Source organism: Cheilinus undulatus, linkage group 10 (assembly GCF_018320785.1).
Source record: "Cheilinus undulatus linkage group 10, ASM1832078v1, whole genome shotgun sequence".
Taxonomy (NCBI): domain Eukaryota; kingdom Metazoa; phylum Chordata; class Actinopteri; order Labriformes; family Labridae; genus Cheilinus; species Cheilinus undulatus.
This window is the reverse complement of record NC_054874.1, coordinates 4,184,606-4,209,512: the sequence shown is the minus strand read 5'-3', so window position 1 is coordinate 4,209,512 and position 24,907 is coordinate 4,184,606. Positions and strand designations below refer to the sequence as shown.

The following is a 24,907-nucleotide window of genomic DNA, read 5'->3' as shown; positions in this document are numbered from 1 at the left end:
TAGGTAGGATATTTAAGGCCTTAATAAGGCTGCAATTAGCCTGATCCAGTTCACAACATACTGGATGCCCAGGACCCTGTGGGTCAGTTACTGTAATGCCTTTTAAGAGGTTATTTTAGGTGGACATGGATTTGGTGTGCCATAAGAATTTGGCTTGATCTTGGATGTGCCTTGGGCAAAACTGGTTGAAAACTAGTGGTCTGTATCATTGGTTCCCAACCTTTTTCCTTAGGGCCCCCCCACTAGTATCTAAGGCAGTAATACTCAACGTGTGGCTCTTGAGCCACATGTGGCTCTTTTATGTCTTAATTAGAAATATTATTCCCCCAGAAAACCCTAAATAAAAGGAAACTTTGACCTCAAAAATTATCCAGTGCAAGTCACACTAATCAGTTTGTTTCCCACGCTTATACAGCTGGGTTTGTCAACTTTTATTATTTGTCTGTATATTTCCATTGCCCTTATTTGCAATTTTTGTCACTTCTCTCTGCCACTTTTTGCCCAGTTTTTGACTCTTTTGTCCTGCTTTTTAGTATTTGCCATTTTCCCCATTTTTGCCACTTTTCACCCATTAAAGCTGCCTTTTGCCATTAAATGCCAGTTTTTTAACAAATGCTTCCACTCTTTGCTGCGTTTTTGCCCATTCTCCCACCTTTGTCTGCCTTTTGCCCATTTTAGTCACTTTCCACTCATCTTTTGTCATGTTTTTACCATTTTTTGACCATTTTTGCCACCTGTAACACATTTTTTGTCACTTCTCACCCAAATTTTGCCACTTACTACCCTTTTTTGCTACTTTTTCTCCCCCATTGCAGTCACTTTTCACCCAGTATTTGGCGCTATATGCTGATTTTGCCCCTTTTCACCCTTTTTTGCTGCTTTTTGACCCTTTTGCCCCCTTAAACTTATTTTTCTTGTCACTTTAACCCTTTTTGCCACTTTTCACCACTTAGATTGTGGCTCTTGCAATGGTATTTTTCAATATGGCTCTTTGGTTGAGCAGGGTTGAGTAGGGTTGAGTAACGCTGATCTAAGGCCTTGTCCACACGGAGAAGAACAATAAATTTCTGTTTCGTTTTGAAAAAGTTTTCCGTAAACACAGGTTCGTTTCAGAAAATGCTTGCGTAAGCACGGAACCACTGAAAGTGACTGAGAATGCTGTAGTATATACGCCAAGCCTGTACGTGGCGCTGTAACACTGCCACAGAAATTCACCAAAAGAGAGAAGAAGATCACAGAGAGCTGCCACAAACTTTCTTCTGGTTGTTCTCCATAGTGGATTTAAGAACTTCTGGTATCTACTGTTCTCGGTGATGGTAAAGGAGCATCAGATTTAGCTGGAAAAGCCTTAATAAGCTCAGTACTTTCAACCTACTCTGTACTTAGCTCACACCAGTCTGGTTTCAGAACAAATCATAGCACAATTTCAGCCATTACATTAGTCACAAATCACATCATATCAGCACTGGACAAGAAGCAACACTGTGCAGCAGTTTTTGTAGATCTGTCCAAAGCCTTCGATACAGTTGATCATGACATACTGTTAAGTAAACTGTTCAACATAGGACTGGTTGAAAGTGCATGTGCCTGGTTTCATGACTATTTGTCTGAGAGGCGTCAGTGTATTAAATCAGGTGACACCAAATCAGACTTCTTGTTTATCAATAGGGGTGTGCCACAAGGTTCCATTTTGGGCCCTGTACTCTTTTCTATTTATATTAATGATATTGTGTCCTCTTTAAGTGGTTGCCATGTCCATTTGTACGCAGATGACACCATTGTTTATTGTATTGCAGACTCGGTACAGCTTGCTATCAACAATTTGCAACTTGCTTTTAATGAGCTTCAAGAATCTCTTTTAAATCATAAACTCCTTTTAAACGTAATTAAAAACAAAGTGCATGCTGTTCTCCAGAGCCAGAAACATTGACCATGAAACTTTGAATTTGTTTACTATAGAAGGCTCTAGAATTGAAAGAGTCACTGAATATAAATATCTTGGCGTATGGATTGACGAGGATTTAACGTTCAAACACCACGTAAACAACCTTGTTACTAAAATGCAACAAAAGATTGTTTTTTTGTACAGAAACAAATCCAGCTTTCCTTTATTCTGTAGAAAAAGAGTTGTTGAAGCTGTGTTGTTATCTGTCATTGATTATGGTGATGTGATTTACAGACATGCTGCAGCTTCAGTTCTAAAGCCTTTCGACAGTGTATATCACTCTGCTCTTCGATTTATTACTGGTGATGGGTACAGAACTCATCATTGTGTTCTGTATGAGAAGGTTGGTAGGCCTTCTCTGGAAGAGAGGCGCAACAAACATTGGTTTTTGTATATCTTTAAGGCCCTCATTGGAAAATTACCACCTTATATCTCAACCTTGTTAGAGTGGAATGCTGGTAACTATACAGCTCACTCTACTGATCTGTTACTTCTTAAAGTTCCTCGAGCATGTACTGAACTTGGTAAAACAGCTTTTTCCTTTGATGCTCCAAGCTCATGGAACATCCTCCAACACTCTCTAAAAATTGATGTTCGTCCCTCTCTTTCAGAGTTCAGGACTTTGATTTCTAGCCATTGTGTTTCTTGCTGCAACTGTGTTACCTGATTTCATTTTATCTGCCTTGTCACTGATGAGATTGTTGTTCACAGTGATTGTTCTATATACTGTACTTGTTTTATTGTGCTGTGGTTTTAATGTGTCTGTAATCTCGACGGCATTGGAAATGAGGGAAACCTCAATGTCCTTTCGAGAATAAATAAAGGTTTGAAATGAAAAAATGAAATGAAAATACTTTCTGCAGCACGAACACAACCCTGTATTCCGCCTTTGTTGTTTTGGTTTGACATGTGCATGCGGTATAATTGAGCTATGCAATGTATAAAGTATTCGGTTCAAGACAGATGCGGCTGGCTGTCCACACGGAGACAAAACGGTAAGCGTTTACAGATTTGTTCTCTCTGGGACCGTTTATGGCCTCCCAAAACACCATTTCCGTGTGGATGAAACACCAATACAACAAAAAAAATTTGTGTATACTCCTGAATTAATCTCTGTGTGAACGGGCCTAAGAAAAGCTAAGCCCCCCGACCCACTTGGAAAAAGTAAACATCAATCTTAATTGTTTTCATTGACAAAATCTCGACACAATAGGCCTTCAGACACTGTTCTTGAAAAAAATCTACTTCCTACAGCATATTCTGACCACTCTAAAAAATACTACTACTGAAGAGGAAAAGAGAAAAAACTGGAATTTTTTAAAACTTAAATAGTATTAAATTAGTGTGAACCAAAACTGTGTATTTATAAGATTATAAAGACAAAAAGTTGAAAATTCAGTCTTTTTTTGTTTGTTTGTTTTTTTGTGAATTTTTCTTTTACATCGTTAAATTTTGGATTTTAAAAATTTTACATTTTTGAGTTTGTAGTGGCAAAGTTTATGACAATAAACTTGGAAATTTGTTTTTTTTTCTTGTAAATTTTAAACTTTTTAAACTCAGATATTCTGAGTTTGTTTTCTTGTAAATATCTGACTGTATAATCTAAAAAAAAAAGAAAAATTCCCCCAAAACCTTCCCTTTTCACAGATCCTCCTGATTTTTTTTAATCTTTAAGGGCAGCCCTAGTATGCATTCTTACATTATGTTTCTAATCATGATTTTCTTTTTTCATAAAATATATATATATATATATATGTTCATCTAATTTTGACAAGGGCAGACAGACTCTGTAATCTTTGGCGCCCCTCCTAAGGGTACCCGGACCCCAGGTTGGGAACCACTGGTCTATATTATACTACTATGAATTATAAACACAGATATTCATCTCAACGAACATTTTAAACAATGAGGGCATGTTAGATGGCTGTTCCTGACCAAACAGACTCAGTTAGCTACAAAGTGAGTTACGTTACTTCCATGCTGTCTTTGTATTTCTGCATAGCTCTGAAAATGAGTTGGGAACCACTGCTTTAAAGCAAAGCCTGAGTCACATTAATTGAGTTATAACAGGGGATGTTAAGAGTTTTGACCACATGTCTTACCTGAAATCTTTTGACTGCAACAGCTCCCTCCGACAGCGATCTCACAGCCAAGGGTGTGACTTTCAAAGCAAATGTCATGGAGTTGAAAACTGCAACCACGGTGAAAGCCTGAGGTAAGATGTGTAGAGATGGGGGCGGTTATGTAAATTTTCTTTTACCTGAGGCTACAACTGACATTAATCAAGTGCAGCAGGAAGCTCACGACATCAACTTCAACTGTGGACATAAGAAATTGTCTATGAACATACTGCCTGATGTCAGTGCTGTAGAGTCTGCGGTAACAAGTAAATGGTGAATGAATTTGAGTTTGTATAGCATTTTAGTTGATTTCAGTAGTAGACTATTCAAAATGCTTTAACGCCGTAGGTCACACCTACCTATTTATACCCTTTCACTAACCTTGCAGAGCAAATGGATTTGCCAGTCTGTTCAGGCAAACCCATCTTGAAATGCTCCACACCACACCATTTGTGCAACACTGAACTCTGCTCGGACCGATTAGCATCATTTGAGGGGGACAAGGCGGTAGCTGTGGGCGGGGTTTAGCTGGACTCAAGGTTGACAGCAATGGCTGCCACCAGCGTGTAGAAATTAGCTTGGATGTAGCAGCAGTTTCATCAGAATAGCACCACATTTATTCATGCATAAGAGAGCAAAAACACTTCACTCCTCTGCCAACCTGCAGATGGAGCAGTTAGCTTGAATTTGAGGAAAGTGGGATTCATTTTTTGTAATATAGGAACAGTAAGTGCTGGTGTAAAGTGTTTAGAAAAAGGAGGTTATCAGGGCTGCCAGCGCTAAAAAAGCCAGGTGTTGACACAGGCCATTAAAGCCTCTTTAGAGCAGTGGTTCTCAACTGGTTTAGCTTCAGGACCAACCAGTGTTTCTATGTTTATATTGTTGTTCTGAGCATTATTGGACAAAAACACATGATATGAAAAATATCAGGGACAAAAACTGACAAGTTTTATATCCTCTTTTCCCATCATGTGTAAATTTTTGCCAATTTTGCAGAGATCTTGAGAAATTACTTGATTATCATGAGAAAAGTAGTGTTATTTATTGAAAAAAAGGAGATAAATTAGTTAAGTATTGACCAAACATTTAAATTTACCAAATTTCCCAGTAAAACAGGGTAAAATAAAAGGGATCAATGCAGGACTTTTTGCCACCACTTCTTTTACAGACCCACTAAAAACTGCTCCGCGACCCACTTTTGGGTCCCGACCCACCAGTTGAGAACCACTGCTTTAGAGGACAATGATTAAACAATAAAAATAGAACTTGACAGCAAAAAAAAAGTTTTGAATCTGCCCTTCTAATCATGCAGATGGTTCATACAGGTTCACATATTTACCTCAGCTGCAGTGAGGTCATAGCCCAAAGCCATGTGCAGGGTGAAAGTGCAGGCGCTTGCTATCACCACGACAATGGGAGCCACGCCCACTGTGAGGCTCTGGACGACACCGGCTTTCTCCAATATCCCCCTCTCTTCTGATCGCACCTCTGTGGAGGAGATAAGAGAAGGGCAGGGATGAAAACAGGGCAAGACGTGCAGAGAGAGTGAAAATAAACTGTGATTCCCAAAGGGTCCGACAGTGAACATCCAATCAACAACGACAAAAGAGTCAGTAACCTAAACACAGATAGCAGACGGAAATAGATACCAGCACAAGCACAAGAGGCCCCACATCCATACATGGTAGAAAAGAGGCTTCAAAACCTGCTGAACCTTGATAACTGTCCAAGTGTAATGCCCAAATCCTCCCCCCTGCTTTCTGTACATTTGTATCTCCTGGATGCACACGCTAGCTTGCTTTGTTCGCCCAGTTCATTGGGTGCAAACACTGGAACAAAAAAGACTTGTACATCTTTAATTCAGCCCCGGCAGCACTGTGTGCGACATAAAAGGACTCCTTCCTCCTTGTACATGTTATTCTCTACGGGACGCTGCTCTGGATGCTCCGTGTGCTTCTGCCTGGATTACAAAGCTAAAGTTGCACGCTCTGGGGCAAAAAAATTGTGTGATCATCAATTAAACAGCAATGGTAATTGAAGGGAATGACACTGTAGCTTGCTGAACTCACTGGCCATCTAGCTGAATGCCAATTTATTATCATTATAATGGGCAATCAAAGGGCGGCAGTGAGAACGAGCCCCGCCTGGCTAATTTGAAGCATGATTAAGAAGGGAAAATGATCCTTAACCACAACCTACATATAGGCCCTCATGAGAGAAAAGCCATCACTAATTCATGGATAAGTAGAGCAGCGTTGACAAGCATTGAAGGGTCTAAACACCTGGCAAATTAACCTTGGAGCCAAAGGGATTCAAACTGGACTTGATTATAGAGGTGGCACTGGGAAATACAGAAGAGCTAATGAAAATGGATAAGAGGTCATGGTTATCTCACTATTTCAAAAGAAGGATAGGTCTAATTTCCAGTGATAAACTGACCAATTAGGTGCTCATTTGCTCAAATGACGTTATTCTAATTGAGCTGGGAATAAAAAGCTTAATAAAAGCATTTAACTGCAAGAAGTTAGCATCTTAAACCAGGCGGCCTTGAGCACGAACATGAGCCACTCACTGTGAATATTCTGTGCAAAGGCATCTTCCCAACAGTACATCTTGATGAACTTTATGCAGCCCAAGATCTCGTTCATCAGCCTCACGCGCCGGTCAGTCACCACCACGCACTTCCTGCGGAAATATGCCGTCAGTCTCGACGCGAGCATCTGTCCAGACAGGAAGACAGAGAGAAAATGATGACAGGAGAAATAAGTGGCAGGGGAGGAAATGAAAGCAGACACAATCACATTAGCTGTGCAGCAGAGCTGTCCGGGGGAGCAGAGTGATAAATGCCTCTCCCATCAACAGCAGGGTCTCCGGCTGTCAGACTCCAACTTGGACTGAGTGTAATTTGAAAATAACAGCTTCAAAGTTGACAGGAGATTGATAGACGAAGAGTTGCGATGCTTTTAAAAAGTGCTGGATGTGTTCTTTGAAGTTTCTAAAGTGATGTGTTCTCACGTCTCAGACAAACTAAATTTAAAGTCTTACTTTAGAAAACAATGACTCAACAACAAAGTGGTTTCTCCAATCAAAAACTTCAGATAAACATTTCAGATTTAAGCTGCAAGATCATATATTCACCCTAACTATATTATATTCTTGCAACCTATTATTACTTGGTTCACGCACAAAACTTCTAATTATGCAGCGCAGCTGGATTGTCAAGATTCCATGTCTGTCATCAGGCAGATAATATTGCAAAGCACCAATCTGTGCCAGGTGAGAGAAGCTGGACCAATCAGCTTTCTTTGAGGGGAACAAGGCAGTAGCTAAAGGCAGGGCTAACTTGTACTAACAGCCTGCAGCATGCTGCTGCCAGTGTGCCTTGGCATGTGTCTTCTACAAATTTTCAGGAATGTATGGGAGAAAACTTGTGTGTGATTTTGCTCGATTCCTATCAGTCTTCCTGTGATGAATGCAACTCAACCCAGACACCCGTCCAGAGCTCTGGGTCTCCCATCCTTCCAGCTGGGCATGCCCAGAAGACCAGGAAGCATCCTATCCATATACTCAAATACTATTACTGTATATACACTCCTGATCAAAATCTTAAGACCAGTTGAAAAATTGCAAGAATTTGCATTTTGCACTGTTGGATCTTAAGAAGGTTCTAAGTAGAGCTTCAAAATGCAAAAGAAGAAATGGGAGTGAGACAGAAAATTTTGAGTAAGCAATTTATTGAAAACAACAATTAAACTGAAATTGGCTGTTCATCAGCTGATCAAAATTTTAAGACCACAGCCTTTAAAAGTCAAAATCTGCACAAAAATGTGGATTCAATGTCATTTTGTGTCAGGTATTCACACTGTCATGACCTCCTGATGGCACTGGCAAAAAAGCTTTCTGTCTTTGAATGTGGTTGGATTGTTGAGCTGCATATGCAAGGCCTCTTTCAACTCGCCATTGCTGCTGAGGGTGGACACAGTAACACAGCCATTTTGAATTTCTTTAAAGACACTGAGAATTGTGAAACAAAAAAGTCAAGTGGTAGACCCACAATAATTTCACCACCCCTGAGTTTGAGGATCTGATTGGCTGTCTGTCAAGATATGGGACGATCCTCAACCCTTGGCCGTTACCAGTGCCGACTGCAGCCCAATAACCATCAGATGGCATCAGAGAAGGACTGGAAAAACAAAAAATGACTTCAAAGGCCTTGTCTCTTTCAATGCCACAAAACTGCCCGTTTGGACTTTGCAAGGAAGCACCAAACATGGGACACTGAAAGGTGGAAGAAAGTTTTATTCTCTGATGAGGAAAAAATTTAACCTTGACGGTCCTGATTGCTTCCAAAATTACTGGCATGACAAGGAGATCCCACTTGAGATGTTTTTTATGCGGCACAGTGGAGGGGGTGCCATCATGATCTGGGGTGCTTTTTCCTTCAGTGGAACAACGGAGCTTCAGGTTGTGTAGGGGCGTCAAACGGCAGATGGCTATGTGGAGATGTTGCAGCAGGCATCCCTCATGACTGAGGGCCCTCGTCTGTGTGGTAATGACTGGGTTTTTCAACAGGACAACGCTGCAGTTCACAATGCCTGCCTGACAAAGGACTTCTTCTAGGAGAATAACGTCATTCTTTCGGACCATCCTGCATGTTCCCCTGAGCTAAATCCCATTGGGGATGGATGGCAAGGGAAGATTACAAACATGGACATCAGTTCCAGAAAGTGGATGCCCTTCGTAAAGCCATCTTCACCACTTGGAGCAATGTTCCCACTAGCCTCCTGGGAAAAACTGGCATCAAGCATGCCCAAGCGAATTTTTGAAGTGATCAACAAGAACAGTGGCGCTACTCATTACTGAGTCCTTTTCTGAAACTTTTATTTCTGTTTTGAGGGGGTTTTGTTTTTTTTTTAGCTATGTTATTAAACTTTTGATCAGCTGATGAACAGCCGATTTCAGTTTAATTGTTGTTTTCAGTAAATTGCTTACTCAAATTTTTTTTTGGGTCTCACTCCCATTTCTTCTTTTTGCATTTTGAAGCTCTACTTAGAACCTTCTTAAGATCCAACAGTGCAAAATGCAAATTCCTGCAATTTTTTCAACTGGTCTTAAAATATTGATCAGGAGTGTATATGCCATATATAGCCACAAAATCCTGAAAACTTGAATTTGTTCTACTGTTACTAATGTTTTCTTGCAGACTTACCATGACAGGGTAGAAGAGGATGAAGATAGCCGACCCCACCAGAGCAGTGGGGCCCAAGAAGTATGCTGTGTAAGACAGACCCAGTATTCCCACCAGGGGCCCCCCAGCCAGCAGGCAGCCCACAGATACGGCTTCATACAGCCGCTGACCATCACTGGAGCAGATGTTGATCAGCTGAGAAGAGAAGAGTGATTCATGTTAAAAACTAAGATAAATTTTCTGAACCCAAATCTCTACAGTCGTGCTTATTCTCATGTAACTTGTTGGAAAATGATTCCTCTCAATCTGTGTAATTTCACACAGCCCTCCCTCTTTTGGGTTATGGGATTTGTCAAGATCTTAGCAGGAATGGTGTAACAGCAGAGATTAAATCCATCTCACTCATCTTCCTGCGGTTCCCTGCAGTGAGGGCTGATTTAGTTAATTTAGGGCTGAGTCCCTGCAGAGGTTTACATCACTTACCTCTCCTGGACTGATGTCTTTAGTGCTGCGAAGGCGAAGAATCTTGTTAAAGGCAAAAGTGAGAGCCGCCCCTCGGAGGCGCGCTGCAGTGCGGTAGTTGACAGCCCACATGAGCGCCAGAGACCAGGAGCGCGTCAGCTCCATGAGGAAGATCCCGGCTACCAGAGACAGGCCGTACAGCACACGGCTCTGCGGGCTCTGGGAATACTCGAGCAGAGCTCGCACCAGGAGAGCCTGGGGATGAACGGGGAGAGAGGAAGACAGTTAATGAAACAGTGGAGGAAGGGAAGCAGAAGAGGTAAACAAGCCGGAGCATGGAAAAATAAAATGGTTCAGGTAAAAAGAGAAGAAGATGAAAGGGATAAAGAATGAGTCAGGAAAGACTATTTAAAATACAGGATAAAAAAATGACTTCACCAATCATTCTTACAAAGATAGATGTTCTTAAAACTCTCTTACACAGATTCTGACATTCAGAGTTTTCTTCTCTGTGGTTTCCTTTTAGCTGAGATCAAAATCTAAGAACACTCTAGAGTGCTGATATGACAGAATAAAATGTTTAATTTAGCACTCATCAGCACTCAAATGGGCTAGATTAAGAATGACAGAATAAAATATCATTTTAATGAAATCTGACATTTTTTGATCAACTAAACACTTTATACGATTAAATAAAATGCAAAAATGAGTGACTTGAATATGATCAAGTATCATTGTAAATATGCAGGGTTTGATCTTAGCTGCAAAATATTAAATTGTGAATATAAATTAAGCACATGTGTAGGACATATTGTTAGAGACTGAGTTAAAGCATCACAATTTAATCATCTCAGAAACTCATCTGGAATGCATGATTTCACCAATTTATTGTGTTTGGGGCTTATAATAATAATAATAACAATAAAAATAATAACAATAATATCTACTTCTGGTGCTGAAAGTATACATTTCCTCTTCTTTTGTTGTCATTCAGAGCAGCACTATATCCACTTTAGAACTATCAAAATATTTCACAGTATTTTGATTGTTTTTATAGTTTATTTGTATTTGAACATTGCCCTGCTGTTTCTTCTCTCATTCCTGTTCTGTACTTGCACACTGCCCTGCAGTCTCATGCCCTTATATGGGCATAAACTGGGCATTTCTCTGTGCTAATTAAGAGAAATGTGCATGTATTTCCAGCCAGAGATGGGGACTCAAGTCAGACCCATCAATGACTTGAGACTCAACTTGGACTTGTGATTTTTTTCAATCATCTCCTGTCCCCCTGTCACTCTTTCCCCTATTGTCATATGTAAGTGTGTGCATGTGCCAACAGTGGCTACCCCACCAGTGTTAATTTTGGCAGCAATTTTTAATTTAAGTCTTAGATTAAGTCTTTAAATTAATTTGAATGAGTTTTAGTCAAATTTTAGTCATTTCTACCCTTTTTAGTTTTAAAATTTTAGTCTTGTTTCAGTCCATAAAAAGTTTTTGGATTTCAGTCTTTAGACCAAGCATTTATTTTCTTGCCTGGTACCAAATTATGTTAGTGTGTTCTCTGCAATCTGCCAAACCTGGGGTCCCTGCTTTCTACAGCTGAGAGGCAGAAGAGCTACAAATTATTGTTTTTTGACGGATTGATCCACATTGGAGAGATAGCACGGATTTTTAATGTCCGATGAAAACTACATTACATTTTAGTCTAGTTTTAGTCATCTTGACAAAAAACTAAACTTACTTTTTGTCAGTTTTAGTCATCACAGATCTACTTTTGTTAGTCTTAGTCTAGTTTTTGTCATGGCAAAAAGGCTGTTGACGAACGTTTTTAGTCTTAGTTTTAGTCGACGAAATTAACACTGTACCCCTCCTGCTGATGACGATAACACAGCTCATGCTTTGAATTCCTTTAAGTATAATGACGCGGTGGTCAAAGCAGACTGGATGTCGGAAACATATCATAAAATGCTCATTACAACCGCAGGAGACTTGCGACTTGACTTGGACTTGTATAAAAATCTCATGAGCATCTCTTTTCTTTCCTGCTTATGAGCGCCACCTTAAGAACACAGGACAGGGCAATGCAGCAGTTTAAGAACATGTTATGAATCATGCTGGTTCCTATTAGAAACTTTCTTGGGAACAAATTTCAGACAAAAAAAACATAGGAAGATATTGTTGAGTTAGGCTCCATAATATTAATAATAATAATAATAATAATAATGAGGAAAAAGCAGATAGTTTCAACACTATGCTATGAATCAAATATTTCAAACAAGATCAGTTGTTCAGCCCAGCTTTCACAGTGAAAGTACTGGAGGATCAGTAGGAAATGTGAGACACATGCAACCTTGTGTAAGGTCTAAATCCACTTAATGCTATTAGCAGCAAGCACATAGTCAACACATGACATCACATGAAAACAAACAGCTCCAGGAAAAAAGGGGGAACTACGAAGTATAAAGTTAGCTCAAAAAGTAAGGAAATACGTGTTTGTTAGGTTATTTCTTTGTTGTAACAATAGTAGCTCTGCTGCTCATCCCACAAATGCATGTTCCTTACAGATGTGGCACCATTTAAAGGGTGAAGTAAACAGGCTTTCCAACGGTATAAGATTTATTGCCATCAAGCATTGTTACAACTAAGAAATAATATACCAAACACTAATTTCCTTACATTATGAGTTAGGTTTATGAAATGTAAAAATTCCAAACTTGACTATTTTTTGGTTTCAGGGAACAATTATAATAGGTTTATAAAAACAGCAGGTTGAAAGCCGTTTCTGGCTGCTTAAATCAAAATGGAAAATCGTGACTTGGTACGAACCAAATAATCTGCTGTATTAATTTGGGTTTAATGATCTAAAGCCTTGTAATCTTCCAGTATGGATTTATTTTGGTTTCCAGATCAGCATGAAACTGGACAAAGAGTTTTTCAGAGAACACAAGCAGACTTTGGACTCATCAGCCAAATCAACAGAATTAGGAAAAGGAAGAGGAGGATTTGGACGGTACTCACGGGTCCAACAAACCCTGCCACCATTGTTATAAGGAGGGAAAAGATGGCCACCAGCATGCGGGTTTGGCAGAACCTCCAGAAGACTCTCGTCAGGGACGCCCCCTCTCGTCCTCGTCTTTTCAGCTCATCGTGCCACAAAGTTTCGAGCCTGGTGGCAGAAACCCAGAGTACGAAATGAGGAAACTTAATCAAACAGCATGACATTTTTATTAGAAAAAACATGACTGAATGCAGTGAGCTCCAAAACTCACAATGCTTTTGTCCAGCTTGAACTACACACCTAGAATGCTATGCAAAGTATAGCTATTTCCTAATTAGGGTTATGTTAAAGTTGGCATTTTAGAAGGGCAAAATTATCATAAAGAAAAAGAAACTTCTATTATTATTCTTAAAACTCAAAAGCTGCTCTTCAATTTAATAAGACTGTCAAACGGCTCAATGGGGGATACAGTATATGCACAGTTCGGCAGCTGAACACCACAAGAGAAAAATGAAGCCGTTTGCCCAATTGTATTGTAAAGGTGACCTACAATATACATCATAAATGATGAATTACACAATTAGGACCCTAAAAGGTAGTAGCACACGTGTATAAACGATGTTCTAATGTCTTCTATTGCTTTATAATGCCCATGAAAGGGTGTGAAGTATCATGTTGGCAAAATGCATCAATGCTAATGACTCTATAATGTCGAAACAGAGCAGCTGCAGAAAGTAATTTACGCCCTAATGGCTTTATTAAAATCGTATCAGAGAGGACAGACTGAACATTAAACCAACCAGACTCTCACACTGACTGATAATTACTTCTGGAAGTCCAATGTTTTGAATAGTAGAGAGGAAATTATGATTTGCAACTCAAAAACAGGACTGAACACAGCTTGAGTTACTTGAAATGTACTCAATGCAAGTATTAAATGTTGTTTTGTTAAATTGCATCAAATAAAAAAAAACTGAACATGGTGCAGATAAAGCAAAAATGGGCTTTCTGCCATTGCAACAGTTCCATGAAAAAGTATTTGCCCCCTCTCTGATTCCTGATATTTTTGCATATTTATTACACTTAAATGTTTCGGATCATCAAACCAATTTTTATATCACACAAAGACTACCAAAGTAAATAGAAAATACAGTTTCTAAATGACGATTTTATTTATTAAGGCTACAACGAAACCTATCTGGCCCTATGTGAAAAGTAATGCCCCCCCCTTGTTAAATCATGAGTTAACTGTGATTAACCACAGTTCTTGGAAAGCTGAGTTCAATTTCAATAGCCAAACCCAGGCCTGATTACCGCCAGATTTGTTGAATCAAGAAATCTCTTAAATAGAAGCTGTCAGACAAAGTGAAGTAGGCTACAAGATCTCAAAAAGATGCCACGATCCAAAGAAATTCAAGAACAAATGAGAAACAAAGTGATTGAAATCTATTAGTCTGGAGAAGATTATGAAGCCATTTCCAAGGCTTTGGGACTCCAACGAAACACGGTCAGAGCCATTGTCCACAAATGTAGAAAACTGGGAACAGTGGTGAACCTTCCAAAGAGTGGTCCCCAACCAAAATGACTCCAAGAGTGCAACGACGACTCATCCAGGAGGTCCCAAAATAATCCAGAACCACATCCAAAGACCTGCAGGCCTCACTGGCCTCAGTTAAGGTTAGAGTTCATGACTCAACCATAAGAAAGACACTGGGCAAAAATGGCATGATGGGAGAGTTCCAAGGCCAAAACCACTGCTGACAAAATAACACAGCATATAATAAAAGATTATCATACCAACAGTCAAACATGGTGGTGGCAGTGTGATGGTCTGGGGCTGCTTTGCTGCTTCAGGACCTGGATCACTTGCTGTGATTGATGGAACCATGAATCCTGCTGTCTACCAGAAAATCTTGAAGGCCAACATCCAGCCACCAGTTCATGCCCTCAAGCTCAAGCGCTCTTGGGCTATGCAGCAGGACAATGACCTGAAACATACCAGCAAGTCCACCTCTGAATGGCTCAAAAAAAAACAAAATTAAGGTTTTGGAGAGGCCAAGTCAAAGTTTGGACTTAAATCTGATTCTGATTCTTAAATCTTAAACAGGCTGGAAAACCCTCCAATATGGCTGAGTTAAAACAATTTTGTGAAGAAGAGTGGGTCAAAAATCCTCCACTGTGATGTGAAAGACCAGTTATCACCACTTATCACAAACCCTTGATTTCAGTTATTGCTGCCAAGGATGGAACAAGCAGTTATTAGGTTCAGGAGGCAACAACTTTTTCACACAGAGCCAGATATGTTTGGATTTCTTTTGTCTTTTAATGAGTAAAATCATCATTTAGAAACTGCATTTTTTTACGTGGGTTGTCATTGTGAGTATTAAAATTGGTTTGATGAGCCAAAACATTTAAGTGTGATAAATATGCAAAAATATCAGGAATCAGAAAGAGGGCAAATACTTTTTCCCAGCAATGTATGCCTTTATATGTTAAACATTAGCACAATCTGCATCAAACTGCTCTGTATTTACAGCGTTTTCACATTTTAGACCCCTTCCAAGACTCTGAGAATCCATGATTCTAGCACTTCTCTAAATGTGTGCACACATTTATGAAATCAAAGCACCCAGACGCCAGTGTGGCATCGAAGAAGAAGTAATTGGCTTTTCAATACGGCTCAAATGTTCCTACCAACCATCATTGCAGTTTGCCAAATGGCAAAGCAAAGCTGAGGTCTTTGTCGAGTGTGTTGGCCTGGGCTTCGTATTCAAGGTTCGCACCTCACTGAGCACCAACAAGTGTCAACTCTCCCATGGTGCTTTTCCCATTCTCCCCCTCTCACCGTCATCTCTGCTCTGCTTTGGATGCCGGTTGCATAACTGTTCTTGCTATGTAAACACAAAATAAAGACCTCCCATCTCCGGAGACTGTGCAGCTCTCATGCACACCATCGCCCACCCGTGCCAACGTGATAGCTTTGTGCCTCTGTGCTGCAGAAGCACTAAACCTCCAGGCCCTGAGCCAGAGCCATTAAAAAGAACAGGCCATTTACAACCCGCACGGTTGTCATGAGACAATGGTGACCTTCCTCAAACAGTGACCCTCTTTTTTATTGCCGAGTCATGGCGTCATGACTTGACAGCACATGAGTAATGGGAAAAGCATTGGTTTCCTGTGCACATGGTAGAAGATAAATACTCTCTAATATCCTTATTGTAAGTCTATTGTTCATTCACAGCCTTAGAGCATTACTACAGGGTATTTCTCAGGCAGGACGCAATGACATTTATCTCACGGTCAGTCAGCCTGCTCCAGTCAATGACAGCCAGCTAATGAGTGTGACAGGAGACAGAGTGTATCCCAGGTAGGGGAGTTAATGACATAACCATCCAAGTCAGGCACTAACTCTCACTGTAATCTCTAATCCCTGCTATTCTTAGCAGCCTCCCATCCAGGCACAGTGTCCCTGTGGCGGTGAAAAGGGAATGGATGTTCATCAATGAAGTCCAAACATGGATGGTAAAATCCCAAAGGTTGTTTACATGCCAGGCAGGGAACTGTAGATTCCTACCATTGACTTCCACTTTGCTTCCTGCAGTATGCTTGATTATCTAAATCATTGTGTATACTGCAGGGAAGACAAAGGTTTCTGAGTTCAAAAAAATCCCAGAGTCCCTATAGTGTGAGATTGATGCACTGGGTCCAGATCAGTTCATCTGAACACATCCTAAAACAACAAGCTCCACTGGAGGCCTGAAACAAAGTAATATGAATTTTCACCTGCATGGATGAGTCTTTGTTTTGTGTGATCTGTTCACATGGCAGAACAAGAGTATTCAATTTACAGGACCACAGTCTCTGTTTGTCTTAGATCAAGTGGAATATTACCGAGCATGCAAAAATCTCGTCCTGCAAGGAGTAGAACAGTGTTTTCAGATTTATACAATTTATTCCACTGGGCAAAAATCTTTCACAAACTGAACATATGTTTAGGCAGAGATAAATAAAACAGCCTTCTGTCACAAAACAGCCAGGGGAATTTGCTCAAATTTTCTTATATTTGAGCAAATAGTTTTGCATCTGGTCAAAGCTGGTTGCCATGTTGGTGTGCCAGCAAGTTTCTTAAATAGCAGCGGGTACTTCTTCTTCTACTTTTAGTTCCTGTACTACAAATACCATGTTGGATTTTTTTTCTTTGACATTAAGGGGATCATTTGGAGGAGTGGGTTCCAGAAGGGTGAATCGACACTTATTGCAAACAGAATCTAGAAAAACTGAGAGGAAAAGTCAGAAGAAAAAGACTGGTTTCATTCTTCATCAAGACAACGCTCTAGCTCACACTGAGCTCTCAGTAAAGCAATTTCTTGACCAAAAAACAAACCACAGTGATGATCACCATCCCTGGTCCCCTGATCTGTGGGACTGCACTGTGGGATTTATTCCTTTTTTTCTCAGATCAAATCTGAGCTCAAGGGAACACATTTAGAGTCTGTGCCAGAAGTTAAGAACCACAGAGGTTCTGAGACTGAAGAGGAGCTACTGCACTGATCTGATCAGTGAAGACCTGAATGCAGCGGCATGTTGATGCAGAAGAGTAGGTGGCACTGAAATAGCCATACTGTGTAGACCTGATTGTATACCCCTCTCCTTGGACAGCAAAGACAATAACAAAGTAATGAAAGTATGTGGTGCTTTGCTGTGTAAGCCTAAACTGCAGAGGAATATGGAATAGTTCACTCAAAATGCATAATCATGTAGTCTGCAGCCTATATTCTTTGGGTCAGTGGTGACTTTAAGATCTGCTCTTCTTTGGCTGTTAATTTGATAATGATCTTTACTCCTGAAGCAGCAGAAAAAAGAGACAATGTACAAACACTAAAGGCCCATTTTAGGTGAAACAGGTATGCAAGATGTTCTTAAATGTCTTTGTTAATAATACGGTTTGTTTTTCCTTTACTGTATGGACCACTTAAGAAATATGAAGGTTAAATTAAGAGTATACCTGCTTCTGCAGGCACCACCACACCACTGAGTATCTGAGTATAAGTACGTAGATATGAAAATTTCTCCTTTTATTCGCAGTCAATCTATAAGCCATGCATATAGGCAAAATGTGCAACTATACAATCAGCACCAGCAAGAGATGTAGGCAGTGGCCCAGGATGCCACATGCTCAAAGAGGCCAACCATGGACCCTGAACATTCTGAATGAGGCCTCAAACATAAAACAACTACCAGACCGTCTACTCCCCCACTCCTCCTCGCCGCTTGACTCATCCTCTCTTTGTCTCTTTTTTCTGAGGCATGGCAAGTCTAGCACAGGAGACATTTGTTTGGTTTTTTTAAAGGTCACATATTATGAAAGTAAACTTTTCCAGGCTTTTTTAGTGACAATATGTGCCCCTGGCCTGTCCACAATCCCCCCCAAGAATCAGAAAAATTAATTACAGGGGTTTTCAGATATACAAAAATATAATACTGGAGTATTATTTTAAGCAGCAGACTTCACAGACATGTTTTCAGCACCTCTGAGACCAATCTAAACTTGTCGTAAAGGGGTAAAGTATGTGCCCTTTAAGATGGGTATATATCTAGCTAGAATGAGTTTGGAAATATTATCATATTGGTTCTCGGCAAAAATCCAATATCATGCATGCCTAAATAAAACCTTATCTGAAGAGCTCATGGGATCATGAACATGTGCTATCTTGCAGTAAACTAAACCACACCCTGAGCTTGCAGCTCTTCTCCTCAAATGAAGCTGATCAACCTGTTGACAGAAATAGAATCTTGATTTTCAAGGCTGTTTTTTTCTCTTTAGTGAAGCTTAATAATGCCAGTAAACATTTTCTAACTCATTCTATTCCAACTTTATGAAGAAACGGTTGTCTGATGTCAAAAACTTGGTAGCAGTAGTCTACATTAAATACAGTACTCAATAATGCATACTAGAATGCTGTCAGTAATATTCCTACCAAAAATGTTTTTCATAAAAAACCCGAATTGCCAACAAACACACTGCTAATAAAACGGCCATGTTTTTGTTTACACTGAGCCTTCTGCACTTGGAACACTGACCTGGAGGTCAGAAGTTGCTAAGTTCATCTTTGTAAACTACCCCCTCCTCTAATTTTAGCTTGAACCCATCATCAGAACAACTAGGGTTAGGGTAACAACACGGCTCCAGCTTTACACTGAAACTCAGCCACAGTTATCTGCCTTCCAACAGAGCCTTGAGCTCAGCAGCTACACCAAAAGCGCCGACACAGTGAATCTTTCAAAGGCCCATGAGCTCTGCCAGAATGTCTGATATGTGACAGGGCAGGTTTGGGTCAGTGGGAGCAGATTCTTGCCCATTTGACCCAAAAATCAACAGTTGATCTTCGCACAGTTGCCTTAAAGTCTGAGTAGACCCTCTGATGTTAAACCAGGTGGGAGCTCAACAAAACCTAGTAAACAACTCTAAGACATTTCGTACTGCTGGCTTCCCATCCAGAGCATGCCCTTAAAGGAAATGTGCAAATATAGTATAAATGTGTAAAACCTTGTCTTATGAAGAACCGTTCTCATGTCATGTCTCACACGTACAACAGTTTTCTGGTAATGCTCTGTCATTGCCTCAAATTGAGTTTTCCATCACCACAAACCGTCTTCATCAGTGAAACCTCAGCAGTTACCTCACCTTTGGCAGTTGATTTCAGACGCTTCATGGCAAGACAGTCCCCACACATCATCTATAGACAAGCTGGACGCCTTGTAGGCCTTCACTGCCAGCGGGGAGAGCCAGTGCAGGGTCATAAATGAGAAGAGGCCGGCGTTATCAACTGGGTGCTGGTGCCTGGAATAGAGAATAAGATGTGAAAATGGGCAAGATGTACGAAAGCACAGGCGTACACTGAGGTGCTATGTTGGCCGAGAGGACCTCACAAAGGCGGCGAAAAGATGACAAGCCGCCTGAGCTTGCCAGAGTCGATGAAAGGTGAATCATGCCTGCAGTGTTTGAACAGTAATTTGCACGCTCTTAACAGAAATCTGAGAGAGCAGCGAAGTGAAAAAAAAAAAAAAAAGTTCAGGGGCAGTTTATCAGTCAGCTTATGTTCAAACACGGCGCTGTCTGTCGCTGAGGGATAAGTTCCCACCCTTATCATAGCCTCCCCGCTGGTCTCTCACCCTCTGTACACAGCAAACACAACAAATGTGAACTTCTGTAGAGCTAAAATTAATATCTGCCTGTCAAAATGCCAGCCTAGAACTGTCTGTATGCCTCCGCCTATATCTGGTTCACAGTAACAGGCCCCACTTGAAACGAAATGCAGCTTTGTTTACTTGTGAGTTATCCTGAAGGGCTTAAGAAGCTGCAGGCTTTGCCGGTAGCGACCTCTTCTCTTTGGCCCTCTATCTGCTGAATCCTCCTCCTCGAGCTCTGGAAGAGGTTGTGGGGAGGACAGAGGCAGGCCCTCCACTCGCCCTGCTGCTTCCAGGGCATCGGGAAACATGGCAGACCTTAAAGGGGGAAACACAGAAATGACTGATTAATCACACATGTATCTACAATGTGAATATACTTCTATACAGAAATTAGGGATGCACATTGATATTATTGTAATGATATACATATCTAGTATCAGATATTACAGCAGATCTGATAATATTTACACTGATGTATAAGCTATGACTATGGGCCTATATCAGCTGAAAATAGCAGAATATGTGAGTCAGTTTGTGGATATTTGGACAGGACCAAAAGGCCTACGTCAGCTGAAGTCTTTCTCTCATTCATAAAACTCTAAAGAATGCTTCAGGGCCTGAATTTTCTGAGTTTTTCCCCATCCTTAAGCTTTTTCATGCAAGTTTCAGGTCTGCAATACAAATTTAAATATCATGCAAATCATTATCAGCTAGAAAGAATCTGCAAGCATATCACAGTGCTGCACCATGGTGATAATGTGCAATTGCAAACTACCAAACAATATTGCAAATGCAATTATAATATAATCCATGAATGGTATCGTCAGTCTGCTTGCTTGGTCATCAGGGCAAATAAAAGCATTTCTAGAAAAGTGCAAAAGTAGAACTAGTGAACTTACAGGCCTTTCTGCAGGCACTTTTATACACCCTGCAAGTATAACTGAACACAAAAATTAGACATGCATGATTTTATCAGTCTGATATTAGCTTAAAAAGGCAAATTCCATCATTTGCAGATATCAAAATTTCTGCAGATATTTAAATTTGCTATTTTGCATGTGTATTTCAGCATATACTGACTGTATGACTGTATTTTTTCCATATATCAGTGTAAATTTTGTAGACTAAAACTATGACTAAACCCATTTGTCGACAGCCTTTTTTTCCATGACAAAAACTAGACTAAGACTAACAAAAATAGATCTGGGATGACTAAAACTGACAAAAACTATGTTCAGTTGACATCAAGATGACTACAACTAGACTAAAATGTAACTTAGTTTTTGTTGGACATTTAAAATCTGTGATATTTCCCCACTGCAGGTAAATCTGTCAGATAACAATGCATCTGTAGCTATTCTGCCTCTCAACTGTAGCAAGCAGGGACCCCAGGTTTGGCAGAGTGCATAGAACAAAGTACCATGATTTGGTACCAGATTTAGGCGTGACAATAAATGCTTGGACTAAAAGTAAACACTAAAATGTAAGGACTTTTTATGGACGAAAACTAGAATAAAATGTCTTGAGTTCTCGTCGACTAAAACAAGACTAAAACTAAAAAGGGTAGAAATGACTAAAATGGAACAAAAACAAAAAACATTTTGTCTGAAGACTAAAACTAAGACAAAAATTAAGATTAATCACTGATATATACTAATAAATTAGTTAAGTTTTAGGCTGAACCAACAGTCCCATGTCAGTTGGGGTATTTTCTTTATTTATCCTCACTCTTTAAACTTTAAAGTGTTTTAAGGAGACCAGTTTGTTTCTGTGGTCACCCTAAAACCTTAAAGTGTGTGCACAAGGACCGAAATTTCTTGTCCAAAAGCATATTTAAATAATAGTATCCATATCAACATTGGCTAAAATTCATCTGTAATTATCTGCAAAAATCAGATATTGTGCATCCCTAAAAATACAATTGCAGCCGTTTGTGTGATTATGTAATTGCACAGCCCGACATTACACTTGCAATGGATTGATTGTGCAGCACTAACATATCCAATATTGGCAAAAATCCAACATCATGCATCCTTAACAGAAATGTAGACCCTTTAAGAGAGTGCAAATATCTTAATTTGCTGCAAGATAGGGAATACTACTTTGATTTCTGATTTAATATTCAATAAAGTTTTATTGATTACCCAGGTATGAATAAGGCTTGTAAAGCACTAGAAAACAGAAATGTTCATAAATGATTCAGGGGTTGAAGATGGACTTCTTTTCTCCAGAGAAATCCAGCTCAATAAGAGCATGTACTCCAGTACATGCCAAACTAATCACTCATATATGAGAAGCCAGAGCTGGTGAACACTTTTAGACTAACTTCTCAGCAGGAAAACAGGAAGATGATAACTCCTGACCTGTCTGTTTTTATCTTCCTTTCACACAGAACTATCAGAGAAGAGCCGTGTTTTGCTGAATCACCCTCTGAGACGCAGATAGACTTGAGAAATCACCTTGCTCAGAGGTCGAGGCCCCTTCACTGGCGCACAACTAAAGTGCTTATCTATTTAAAGACGACCTGCCAGGGCCCCAGAGGAGCTCGGCAGCAGACATCTGAGCTGCCCGTGTGTCTCCACACTGTCACTGATCCCTGTTATACGCCAACACTCCGCAAGGTCGACCAGGACTCTGCACGGGGTGCAGATTGACTGTCCAGAGAGAGCGTGGTCAATAATGAGATTCAATACAGGCAATGCAGCCACACAGCAGTGGGGTAAACAGAGTCACACAACAGAAAGTTCAGCAAAGACACAAACAGTTAATGTACAGTGGGATAAGAGCGAAACATGGGGTTTAAAAAAAAGCATGAAAAGAGGTTTTGTGCTCCCTCTGCAGCCCTCAATGCCTATATCATGTGAAGTTTGTCATATGGCTGTGAACTTTACAAACTGTGGAGAATGTATAGGCATGCACTGCAAAAGCAGCCTGGATTATAGACATTTCAGTTTACAACTGATGCAGAGGGTTGATATTTAACATGCTAGGCATGTTAAGGCTTGTTAAACAAAGTTAGTAGCCTACAGCTGGAAATTGTTTACAACTTTTGTAGGCTCATAGTGAAAGACACAAAAAAGTGATGAGAATTACAGCAGGAAAATTTGGAATTTTAAATGAAAATTGGAGTTGCTTTAAATTTAAAGTTGACAGTGCAGCTGTAGATAGGCTTTTCTTTAAGTCTCATATAGTTTTAACAAAAGAAAAAGCATTATCTAAAATACAATAGATATTTCTCTATCACTTCTACATAAATTGGGTTAAAAAAGTAATTTACAAAGAAAAAACACCATTTTCAGCCTCATTTTCCATGTTAGTTAACTTCCTATCTGTTGTTATAATCATCACAGATTCAGCATCATCATGGCATTATGTTTCACCCCTTTTACTACTAATATTAGACGTTAAAATGATACCAACTTAAACATGACTACTGTCTCTACGTTGAGTAAGTGTGCCTTCCATTCACAGTACACTTACATTGAGTCGGCCTCAGTAGCGTACAGCTCTCAGATGTTGTGTTTAAGAGCAGGAAATGCTGATGAAGATGCAGTTGACCATGTTGTCTCTTGTCTAAGTTTTGTCATGAAAAACACTCTGTCTTCCCACAACCACGCGGACACATCTCCTCGCGCCGCGGACCGGGGCTCAGATGAAAACATGGGCAGCAGGAAGCAGCGGTGAAACTGACGGCTCACGTGTACGCTGTACGTGATGCTTCTTCCCGGCAGTGTCTGAGAGGCTCCGGTTCGCCGTCACACCACAGAGACCCTACAGGGAGAGGAATTCCCGATATCACGCTGACGTCATGGAGGCTCGGCCAACAGGAGACGGAGCTTAGTGGTCACCGTAGTAACGGGGACAAAAACGAGGAAGTACACGTTCCAGAATGGGGCGTGTCCTTAGTGGTGACCATGGAGAAGGAAAAAAAAACACTCATCAGAGGAAAAATGCGATGGATAAAAAAGGAGCATCTTTGAAGAATGACAAGCAAAATTAAAAAAAAAAAAATCAAACATCAGTAAAGTAAATATAAGATAATATGATAAATTATTACAAGAAGTCAATACTAATATGATTTTAATATTTCACCGTCAAACTAATAGGGTGAATTCAGCTAGTTTACATTAAACTACTTTGAATTCTTCAGGGGAGGAAAATGAGGTTTGACAGTTTTGTTTTGATTGTTCTCTTAGCCTTAGAGTCTAGGAATGGATTGAATTTATTGTGTTGCACAATTAAGGACATTACATAATCTGAGGATATTTCCTGTCTCACTCGTAAAAGTTTTTATAATGCCAGAAATCACATGCAGATGTGCAAATTTCCTGTGTTCTGAGTCAACACAGGCCAGGATAACTGTGGTGAAAGAGGCTCTAAAATATTTTTTAGATACTGAATGGCTCCCAAACCTCCCTGAAAAAGGACTTTTTCCCTCGTCCATCCCTCCATTAACCTGACACGCCACATCCATCTGGGCAAGCTTCAATAGGAAACGTTTGAGAAAAGGCAGAGGATTTGAAAAAAACTCAGATTATGATTGGGTAAAAGTTCTGTCTGACACATCTCTACAGCCAATCAGATCCACAAAACACGTGACGTAGCCGCTATTGAGCTTCGCGTGCGCAGCTACTGAGAAATAACGTGAAACATGGCGACTACAGATGTGTAAGTACTCGACTTTTGTTGTTTTGAGAAGAAAACAACTCACTGCTGTTCTTTGTTCTGCTTTTAACAAAGAAATGTCGTCAAGATTTGATAAAACTGGCGCTTTAGCAGCGTCCACGCTAACGTCTTCCTCCATAACTGCACCAGCTCTTGCTGCTGCTTGTTTATGTCTTGACTCTGTTGCGCCTGAAAGTACTGCCCCTCGTCGCTGATTGGTCCTGTCATTTTCTAACCAGGCCCAAACTGTTCAGATGGGAGCTTTGCAAGATGGATTCACCAGTGAAAAACAAGGAAACGGGCGTATCCATCTGCTTTGCAAGATTATCCCTTTATAT

The 24,907-nt window shown here is 40.2% G+C and overlaps 1 protein-coding gene across 1 annotated transcript in view; it reads right to left on the bottom strand.

The window, feature by feature from the left end:
• The window catches only part of wu:fb13g09 (multidrug resistance-associated protein 5), a 47,016-nt gene extending 23,367 nt beyond the window's left edge, over positions 1-23,649 (bottom strand). The window contains exons 1-9 of the mRNA XM_041797422.1: positions 23,385-23,649; positions 20,043-20,219; positions 19,399-19,554; positions 12,734-12,881; positions 9,737-9,970; positions 9,275-9,448; positions 6,638-6,785; positions 5,405-5,553; positions 4,048-4,155 (exon numbers count right to left, since the gene is read on the bottom strand). Coding sequence (XP_041653356.1) covers positions 4,048-4,155; positions 5,405-5,553; positions 6,638-6,785; positions 9,275-9,448; positions 9,737-9,970; positions 12,734-12,881; positions 19,399-19,554; positions 20,043-20,219; positions 23,385-23,386 — 1,296 coding nt within the window. The 5' untranslated portion in view covers positions 23,387-23,649. The remainder of the gene's footprint in view (positions 1-4,047; positions 4,156-5,404; positions 5,554-6,637; positions 6,786-9,274; positions 9,449-9,736; positions 9,971-12,733; positions 12,882-19,398; positions 19,555-20,042; positions 20,220-23,384) is intronic.
• Positions 23,650-24,907: the final 1,258 nt, after the last annotated feature.